Here is an 11,171-nt window from a genome sequence, read left to right on the forward strand (position 1 = left end):
TTGCTTATCATTTATATATTGTATATTTAATAAAAGAAAAAAAATGTTGTGTGTGATGCATAGAGGTGATAAGTAAATTTTTGAATCTGAAAACGCACGGCGGCGGCATTTGTAGACGAACAAAGGCAGGCCAGAAATAGATTTTCTCGATTTCTTTCCTCAGCATCCTATTCTATATGAACCCAAAAGACCTTTTTGAATTCTGAAAGCAATTCCACCTTTTCATTTCCGACAATTTGGAAGCTTTATATCAGATGGTTCTATTTCTGGGCACAGTTCGCCCTTCTCCTTCTCTATCCTGTTTTGCCCTTTACAGACGCCAAATCTTGCGCAAAAGTTCTGCCATTTCGGTTCCCATAAATGTGTTCTCTCCCTTCAGACGAATCTTTCAGGCTTCGCTTCAAACTAGTAAGTTCAACCTTACTAAAAGAGCTCCCCCCCCCTCTTTTTGTTTGAATGAAACTTGTTTGGTTGTGATGGGTTTCAATCTTAATTATTGCTCTATGGTTTTAGGGAATTTAGAATTGTAAGTTTGTTTGGAGAGAGCTTTTTTATGAACTTGCTAAGGCAGTGAGTTCAATGGAAAATTCATTTTCTGGGTGTTGATGATTTTTATGCATGCAAAAGCCTTGATCTTAATAAGGCTGATGGAACTGTGAAGTATCGGCATTTCCAATAGATATGTTAACTCCGTTTCTGGGTGATGATGGCTTTTTATGCATGTAAAAGCGTTAATGGATTTTAGTTAGGATGATGTAGCGATGAATTGTGGGGGCATTTGGGACAAATACATGCATTGACCAGGTGTAACCTATTTAGTCAATTCACTTGGCAAAGTTGACTTTTTCTAGCTATCTATCTAAGAGAAATGATCACCTGAATATCTTTTGCTTCGATGATTTTTTTTCTGGTTCTTATTCTGTTTCAGTAATTAACAGTTTAGGTTTATTAATATGTATCTAATAATGTTTCTTTGATGTTTCTATAACACAAAAACCTTATGGGGTTTTGAAGATGATCTAGTTTCAATTTGCGTTTTGAAAATCTTATGTTGAATGTGGTAAAAGGTGGTTGACTTTTAAATAATGTTGCTAGCATGCTAGGTGCTTTTTTTAGGATGTTTTGTTTGTTTTTCTTTTAGCGTTGTTTTGGTTTGGAGCTGTCAAGTCACGGCTATTATTTTCTATGGATTTGGATTTGTTTTGAACACTAGCAAAGCCTTGTACTATCAAGTTGCCAATAAATCGACATATAAGGAGAATGATAGATATTATAGTTATTACGATGAACGCTGTGGATTTGATTTGTTTTTTCATGTGCTCACATCTTCATTGGGTTTCCAAAACTTACTTTAAATATGCTCATGGTACTGCAGGAGATATGAGACTGAGATTTGTTTTCTTTCATTTGTTTTAGGGCCACAAGTGGGTGTTAGTGCGACAACTCTAAGTTCCCCCCTCTTAGTTAAATAAATATTGTAATTTGATTAAATGTTTTTGTTTGAGGATCTATGCTTCTCCCAAACATTTTACTATCAGGAACAAATATCAGTAGGCACCACATGGAGACTTTATGATGGTATTTATAAACTTTTTGGCGATTTAAATTAGCAGTGATACTGTTTTGCATTACAGATTCTACAAATGAGGATGCTGGATTTCAGTTACCTGCCAACCAATCAGAAATCATATTTATGGGGACAGGAACCAGTGAAGGGGTTCCACGTGTGAGCTGCCTGACAAATCCTGTAAAGTTATGTCCGGTATGGTTGCAGAAGTGTGTTGCTTAGAAAACTTTGCCATTTAAGTGGCTAAAATGTGCATCGATTGCTTAAAGTTGTTTCCAAATACATATTTGATTTTTCAAAGAGCTGGAATGCTTTTTGGTTTTGGTAGGTTTGCTCAAAAGCTGTGGAACCAGGTAATAAAAATAGAAGACTCAACACAAGCATCCTTATTCGTTATCCTGGGGCCTCTGGAAGATGTAACATTCTCATAGATGCTGGAAAGTATGTGAAAAATTATTCTTATTCTGACCATGCTTACATTTCTACAATAGATAATTTCTTTTTCATTAACTATCCTTTTACTTTAATCTTAATCCCACATTGTGACTCGTAGAGAAGGTCAGACCTGAACACCTATTGCATATTCCAAAGTTGTATCATATTTCTTGCTCATATTTGCTAGTTTAGAATTGAAATTTATTGGTCCCTTGCTCTCCAGGTTAAGTCAACCACAGGCCTTGTTGCACTGTGGTACTGGCTGGCTCCAAAGGAAATGTCTAGCTATTGAGTCTACATTCTCATTAGCAGTTTTATAAACTCTGTTGGTTTAAAGCTATCTTGTTCATTAAAGTATTAATGAATAGTAGTAATAATAATGGTATTAGTGAAATAGTATTGATGATAATCAAGTGATGTAAATGTTGTAATTTTATTGCAGTTATTATTAGTCATTCTCATGCTGATAACGCTTGATGAGAATAACCTCATGAACCCTAACTTTAAAAAAAATGTTGTAATTTTTATCTATCAAAATGGGGAGAAAAGAATTGTTGTTCCTCATTACCGAATTTTGTGCTACATAAAAAATAGTGCAAGAAAGACTTACATGTGATGAAAGGAGATAACAAATGATCACCTTTTTTTTGCTATTTTCATACCAAATACCTTCTTAGTGAGACTTTTCTGCTCTTTTTTTTTTTAATATATATATTTCAAATTGTGCTGTGCAGGTTCTTCTATCACAGTGCCCTCCGATGGTTTCCTACATTTGGGTTAGTTATCCTCTTCTTCAATTCTTTAAGCTCTATTTTATCTAGGCTTTGAAGGTAGCAAAATTATATGTTTATGTTTGATCACTGTGTTACGGTGGGTTATATGACTCTAACTTGGAGTAGAACCAGATACTGTGTTAAATTATTAAATTCCACATTTAAAAAATAAAGGAAAAGAAAACTAGGATGTAGATTGTTATCTAGCTGGTTTTGAACAGAATATGATTTGATAAGCATGATATTTTTTTCATAAAACAGATAAAGAAGCATTTTAAACTGGTTTCATTTGGTCAAGGATGGACATTTATTGTATATGCTACACATCTATAGTGGGTGGCATCATAACTTATGGTCAAGAGACAATTGAGTTTTGTGTGAGATTTCTATATCATTTTTTTATTTAGTTTCATAAGACGCGTATGATATTTGGATTTGAAAATGGACGGCATATGTACATTTCGTGGGTAATTTACCCACTTTAAGCTTGGCTGCTGTGATTTAAGTGGTAAAGTGCTTGGGTTTTGTATTGTAATTTAGGTATTTCATGCAAATATGGGGTTTTGCCCTTCATATCTTGGTATCACATTAAAACACTCAGTCTTTTTCTAATTGCACATATTAAGCAATTAGCTATTCTTGAGTGTTCTTCTCACTTGAGTGTTTTCTACATTTATTGTGCTATAGAGATTCACCTAAATGATCATGAAACATGGATCAATGCATAAACTGGCATTGGACTCTGAATTAAAATAGACCGTGCACTAGACTACAAGAATAATCTGACTTCTGTGAATGATCTTGCGGAGTAAGTTTTGTATGACATGCTTCCACACTAACGAGTGGTTTGTGGTTGTGCCTATATACCACCAGACTTGTTGACCAACTTGCCATTTGTTAGAGTCTGGCCTTGAACTATTTGAAAAAGAATAATATTGTTTTTACTTGATTGCATGCCTTTGATGGTCTCTTCAAAAAATTATTCCAAAGATCGTTAAATTGGCAATGCTTTTGCATATTCTCTTAATATTATATATGTCTATTGTCAGGTATTTGCCTTTTTGTAACTAGCTGCATTTCTGTCAGGATAAGAACACTTGACGCTGTTATTGTTACTCATTCTCATGCTGATGCAATAGGAGGTCTCTGACGGAACACTTTCTACTTTTATTCAATGAATAATTACCCATCTTTTGTTTGTGCATCAAGTTTTTTTTCTCTTTTTCTCTTTGCATCTTTATCTTTTTTAAAAAGAAAAACACATTAATCTAGTACTGAAGTCTCTCTCTCTCTCTCTCCCCCCCCCCCCCCCCCCCCCCCCCAATCCAGGCCTTGATGATCTTCGTGATTGGACAAACAATGTCCAGCCCCACATTCCAATTTATGTGGCCCAGCGCGATTTTGAGGTCCAACCTCCAGCTTTCTCTTTCTTGCAAGAATTTCAATATGCATTATGTTCATATTTCTCTTTGTTGATATTAATCCCATACAAAATCACTTCACAAAACTTGTTGTCAGTATGGACCATTCTCAGGATTTATCAGAAAAAAAAATTACGAACTATTCTCAGCTTTGTTTGTCCTTGTTTGGTAATTATTAAATAATTGCAGGTGATGAAGAAGACACATTATTACTTGGTGGATCCAAGTGTCATTTTACCCGGTGCTGCAGTCTCAGAATTGCAATTCAATATCATACATGAGGAGCCATTTGTTGTCCATGATCTAAAGGTCAGATTACATTAGATGTTTTCTTATTACTGAGCCCTGTCTTTTCAGCCCCAGATTTCTGCACATGTTCCAAACTTTCAATTTGTAAGGTGTCTTGGCAGATAGAGGTATGTGATCCCCTTTCCAACTTAGCTGCCCTTATAACAATGTCGTGAAACAGATTTTATGAGTTCTTTAAAATCTGTGATTCATGTAACTATATGTGTGAGCTGAGTTAGGTATTTATGGGGCGAAATTGGTGGAAGTAGGAATTCTGCCGTAGCAGTATGAGAAGATTCTTCTTTTAGTTTTTACTTCAGAATATAATGCAAAAGATACTTATCAAAAGACTAAGCTAAATGTCCAATAAAATTGAATGACACATATCCTCATCCAAAGTATCTTTGGCATATTTAGCTCAAGCATGTGTTATATGTTGTTTGATGTAACTTATAAAAAAAGCCCTTTGATGTAAAAACAAACCCAACATATTACAGTCATACCTATCTGTTTTATCTTTCTCAATTTTGTATTTCAGTTTACCCCTTTACCAGTATGGCATGGTCGTGATTATCGTTCCCTTGGATTTCGTTTCGGTAACATTTGTTACATTAGGTAATGCTTCTAAGTATCATTGGTGTGTTTTTATTTCAAAAGTACACCAGGTTGGAGCTAATCTTTTATCACATTTACAGTGATGTTAGCGGGATACCTAAAGAAACTTATCCACTTTTGAAGGACTGTGAAATCCTGATTCTGGTCTCTCTCTCTCTCTCTCTCTCTCTCTCTCTCTCTAAGACAAGCAGATGTATCTGTTTATCATCGTGATACTCAATTATAGAAACCCAAGTTGAAGGTTCTTATGCGGTGTATTATTAAATGACTTTTTCAGGATGCTTTAAGGCCAGATCGGTCTTCTTCAACACATTTCGGACTTCCAAGGGTAAAGTTCTTTTACCTCTTTCGGCACAAATTTGTATTTGAAAATCTTGATATTTCATTTACCCCTTTCTCAGGCTTTGGAGGAGGTACGGAAAATCCAACCAAAGAGAACACTTTTCACTGGTATGATTAGCCTCCCCTCCATTCCCTGCATAATGCTTTTACTGTTGCCTAGGAATTCTAATTCTCAGTAGCTTGTAGACCACCTCCACCTTAATAAATCATTCAATCTAGCAGGGTTTGACATCCATAAAAGGTTGAAAGGGTTTCAAATGATTTATGTCATATTAGCATTTGGCAAGCCCAATAATCATTCTCAGTTATAGCATTAATGTTTGAAATTATAGATGGTAATCCTGCAATTGGTGCTTGTGAAGGTATGATGCATTTGATGGATCATGAAAAAGTGAACGATTATCTTAAGAAACTGATGGAGACAGAGGGTCTTGATGTACAACTGAGCTATGATGGACTCCGCATACCAGTAACGCTCTAGCCTCTTCCCTTTAGACTGGCCTCTATTCTACATGGCCTATTTTTTTCCCTTGATAAAACCAAGCTTTGAATTTCATAATTCATTTGATCTTTATTGAGATCATGTAGCATCCGTATGGAATTAGTATCCGCGTTTTAGCTCTTGCGCAGTTTGCTTCCGATGTACTTCATGATTTGTTAAGATGGCAATCATTTGAATCTGAATAAAACCATTCATCCTGTTTCTTTCCTCACAACGTTTTCTTGAACCAAGAAATTCTAGGATACATTCTTCAACTGAACTGGGGTTGTTCATCGATACATGTAGATGCACAACTCACAAAATATAGTTTGGAAATTTATTTTTGCAGGCAGGTTGAGTGGCAAAATATTCATTGTTACTTGCACCTTGTGGAAGATGAGCTCTGATTTTTATGATAAACGAAAGAAGTAATGCCATGGACAGGCATGTTGGTTTCGTTTTTATCTATTATGTGATCAACTCGGGCACCCAGAGTATGGTTGATGTATGTCCCTAGTTTGGTTTAGGTATGAATCTTGCTTGCTTGCCTGACCGACTTGTTTCTTTTAAGAGGATTGCTACATACACAGATTATATGAAAGTAAACTTATATATTAATGTAGTTTCATAGAATTCATTAGATCTATTTTATAATAAAAATAACTTTACAATCTGACCTACTATATTAAGTCATATTTTCGTGTGCTTGCTCAAACTCATAATATTTCACTCAAACAAAAGTCCTGTCCCAGTCATTTGTCCCCACTCATCCCAAAGAAAAAAGAACCACGTGGGGAAAGATCATTGGTTTCCTTCAATTAGCTCTTGCCAAAATTCTCTGTGCAGCATAAAAGAGGATTTTTGTCGAATAGATATCGTGTGATTCATTCAGTCATACCAAAACTTTGAGATACATGAGGAGGAAGGCATGACATCCCATGCAGATGTTATATCAAGATGGAGAAAAAAAAAAAAAAAAAACCACAGTGAGACTTTGGCAGCATGAATTGTAATAACAATATGAAAAACATTAAAAATTTTTTTAAAAAATAGGAAATTTAACTGGTGACAGGTGTCAAAAGGAAATTGGCCGCCTGATCCGACAAGGAACTTATTGTCAAACTGGGAGAAATAGAGGGAGAGGAGCGGAGACGAGAGCAGGTCAAGTCACTCGCCTTGCATGCATGAGTCTGTCAAATTGTGTCCAATCATGAGTGGCCACGAGGAATTGTCGGGTCAAGGACGGGTCTTCGAGTTGTCCTTTTCACGGGTGGTGTGGTTGGAAGGCAGCCGGTGGAATGCTGTTAGGTGTTAACACCAACACACACACTCGGAGAAGAGGATAATTTAGGATGCTCCTCCTCTTCATTCTTCCACATAGACTCTTCGCGGTAGAGCCGATCACGTGGGCATCTTTCTGACTGTTCCTACAGGCGTCATTTCATGACAATTTCAGTGCATTGTGGTCCATTGAGAATGATAGAGCTCAGCATGTGCATATTACGGTCCCCCTATTTATCTTCGTGGACCCCACCAACATCACCATCCCCTCCCTCCCACTCCCGGCTATATAATATGAAAAATAATTTGTACATAATATTTTTTTCAATATTTTACATAACTATATTTTAAATAATAAATATTTTTATAAAATATCTTATAAAAATAACATTATTTTATAAAATATTTTTATTTTATAATTTTGTTATATAATATATTGTGTAATATATTATGTATATCATTACTCATATAATATTATGGGAAGGCTATTATGCCGCTAGGCTTATTTTTTTTAACTTTTTTCTTTTTATGTTTTTTAATATATTTAAATATTTTTTAAAAATAAAAAATTATACTAATATATTTAAAATTACTTTTTTAATTACTAAATAAAAAAAATAACTAGTATTCAATTAGAGCGGTCAAATATAGTTGGACAAATAAGTTTTTCTCTAATATTATATACAATAAATGCACATGATTAGAAGTCCAGAACCTGATCATTAAATTCCCCTTGCTCTTTTAAATTTTACCATTTGTTTTTTCCCATTTTTTGTAAAACTTTGGGCTCCCAATAAAATCGTACCCCTCTCACGTGAGCTTGTACTTGTTACTTCCTACTGTGAGTCTGTGATCATGCAATGCATGGCCCCTATACTACCTTGGCCTTGGAGTTGCATGCATCACATGATTAATCTTATCAGCATTTGCTAGCTTGTGCTGTATAATATATGCATGACAACCCAGCAGCAGCAGCAACAACAACTAGGGTATTTTAATTTAGGTATTAAGAGTATCTCATAATAGTAGTATAATAATAGTAAACTAATATGAAAATATCTTAAAATAATTGAGCGCTTTTCACCAATTCTTTAAAGGGACTCTCCTGAGAGTAAATTCTCTCATTATATTGAGTGATATGTGAGATTATAAGACATTGTAAAATAATTACTTGTTATAATAAATTTTGCCCACAAACAACTTATGTACGTAAGCTTTTATGTCGAACCACGTAAATTCCTATGTCTTTATTTATTTATTTTTATTTGCTTATTTATTATTTACTATATGAATGAACGCGAAAAGTAGTACCGTATCGACGTCCGAATCATCTCGTGGGTCGGGATGACTCATTCCTCCTTTTCGGTCTTTGTGCAATTTTTGACATTAACAAATTGTATTTCCAAACAAACCCTAAATCAATTAAGTTAGCCGGGTAGGCCAATTTGTGCAATGTATAATTATACAATATTGATGTTGATATATAACAACAAACCCTAATTATACATTGAGAAGTTGATGATATATAGTTATAACTATATATTATCAACTTCTGATTATGATCTTATAATGATCAGTAAATAATGTGGATAATTAATTTGTGACTTTGTTGTTATATATATAATATTATCTGAGCTTTCTAGTTACCATCAATAATTGCATCAAAATTATGGGTTCACACGCCCGTTGATCTATTTATTAGTTTTATATATAAATTGTGTGCCTATCATTTTATTATATCATGCATACGTCAATGAATAGTTAAACAGACGATATATGAATAATATTACTTTATGCTAATTATGTAGCATATTCTAGTCGTCGAGTGATTTCCAAGCATGCGACTAGTTGATGGCAAATCACGACATAATAAACTAGTAGAAGTACTGCATATTAACCTTAAATAATATTTGTCAATTTTGACAGCCACGCATGATCATCATGAAGGCTTGCTTGCTCAAGAATTCCACGATCGAGCAGCAACGTCGACTGTTGCTAGGAAAGAACTGGCACCTAATTAATCCCAGAACTACTACTACTATATATAAGACAATCGTGCAGTGCAACTAGCTAGGGTTTCGTAGAATAATAGGGTTTGCCTTACTTTCATGTAATGCTTAATTGTAATTTGACGGGTATGATTCAAAACTTGACTAACCGTACACAAAATGACAGCAATTTATTTATTTTTTCCTTTGTGCGTTGACAGACAGAAGCACTTTGTCTATTCTGGCATAAAGTCACGAACTTGCTTGGGCTAATTAGCCGCCTCATGAGGGCGGCATAGTCAAGATCAGTTGGCCGTGGCGGCCTAACCCAAGACCTAACGAGTTGCAGCCTTGCAGCCACGTACGGCTACATGCATATATATATATATATCAGGTCCATGGTCAAGGTTTTTATTAATCTATGGCGTTGATTTTTTTTTTTTTAATATTTAAGTCATGGCAGAGATAAGAAAAAGAAAAGACCAGGAGAAAGAGTTGCTGGATTAAATTATAAATGCTTAATTAAATGAGCACTGTAACGATCGATGTTACTTTTCAGATCAGTAAGCTTCTAAGAAGCTTGATCGGGAGAGATGCTTTTAGCGGTGAAAACAAAAAATCTGAGGAGTTTGAGAGCTCGACTTAATCGGCATAAATTGCGTGAACTTGATCAAGGGCAACATATATGATAAAATAATACTTACATATATGTGTGCGCGCGCGCATGCTGGGCAACGAAAGAAATGTGAAAAATGCCTGAAAATGACAAGCATCTTGAAGTTTTGTTCGAGTATTAATATATATATAGGAAGGAGAGATCGTATGGGGGGGGGGGGGGGGGGGGGGGGGGGGGGGGGGGGGGGGGGGGGGGGGGGGGGGGGGACCTCACACCGACAGATTCGATCCCACGTACACAGACAACCAAACTTAATTCCATTTATCTTGCCTAGCTAGTGAAGAGCTCTTCCATATATACATCTTCATATTCCTTCCTTGAAATTTTTTTCTAATATCTACAACAGACCGAAAATAATATGAAAGTTGAGGTTTTGATTATCAACTAAGCTTGTTGACTAGAGTGATCTGATTCCTTATATCAGCATATATATATATATATATATATATATATAAGCTTGGAGTGATCTAGCTTATGCCATCATGAAAAGCTTGCATATCTGCAAGCTTCTACATATAAGATTTAACATGCCTTAATCTCTCATAAAGTAAAGGAGTACTTCATGCATTAATAATCAAGTGGCATGCATGGAAATGAGATTGCGATGCGAGATCATGATCAGTACTTAATGGCAAAAGAAGCTTTGCATTAATTTAGCCCTCAAGGCTCGTACGTTGTATGATCTCATGATCAGGACCGAAGATGGGTTCAATTACTAAGAAGCTTCTTTTGCTACGGACCATATATGCATGCAGCATTACTAAGAAAAATTAAATGATTCGAGATCGGCCAACTTTTTGTTTGAATTTAATATCTGTTTGTCTTTTCATAATGCAGCCACCTAATAGAGAATGCATGTCGTTTATTTTATGATCATGGATTCATGCATATGGTTGGTTATGCTCCATTAGTTTTCAGCAGTACTACTCTAGATAAGCTACTTGACCATTAATTATATATATATATATATATATGAATCTTTTAGCGTCCAATTCTTATATATTCAAAGCGACAATTTGATCCAACATGTGATGTGGTCACGTGCAATATGTGGTATCGTCATATGTAATGATAACTTGATATAATTATCGTTAATTTTCACATGGATTCGGATGTCTGTGTGCTAGCTAGCGCACAAGCATATCTATTTAAGCCAGCAAATTAACTGCAAAAGTTTAACCTATTTATGATCAGTCCAAGAAATTGTGTGTGTCTGTGCGTGCGTGTGTCTGTGTGTGAGAGATCAGAGAGAGAGAGAGGGAGAGAGAGAGATAGAGAGACAGATCAGGAGTAGTATGAAACAG

The 11,171-nt window shown here is 35.3% G+C and overlaps 1 protein-coding gene across 1 annotated transcript; it reads left to right on the forward strand.

The window, feature by feature from the left end:
* The first annotated feature begins 51 nt into the window (after positions 1–51).
* LOC121260259 (putative hydrolase C777.06c) lies at positions 52–6,139 on the forward strand. Its single transcript, XM_041162090.1, has 12 exons — positions 52–408; positions 1,635–1,762; positions 1,896–2,008; positions 2,737–2,778; positions 3,862–3,917; positions 4,105–4,181; positions 4,386–4,505; positions 5,023–5,099; positions 5,180–5,243; positions 5,377–5,427; positions 5,501–5,549; positions 5,804–6,139. Exons 1-12 carry the CDS (start codon positions 255–257, stop codon positions 5,920–5,922), a joined length of 1,050 nt encoding a protein of 349 aa, XP_041018024.1. The 5' UTR covers positions 52–254; the 3' UTR covers positions 5,923–6,139.
* The last annotated feature ends 5,032 nt before the right edge of the window (positions 6,140–11,171 follow it).

The sequence above is a fragment of the Juglans microcarpa x Juglans regia genome, chromosome 1D, assembly GCF_004785595.1.
Source record: "Juglans microcarpa x Juglans regia isolate MS1-56 chromosome 1D, Jm3101_v1.0, whole genome shotgun sequence".
Lineage (NCBI taxonomy): Eukaryota > Viridiplantae > Streptophyta > Magnoliopsida > Fagales > Juglandaceae > Juglans > Juglans microcarpa x Juglans regia.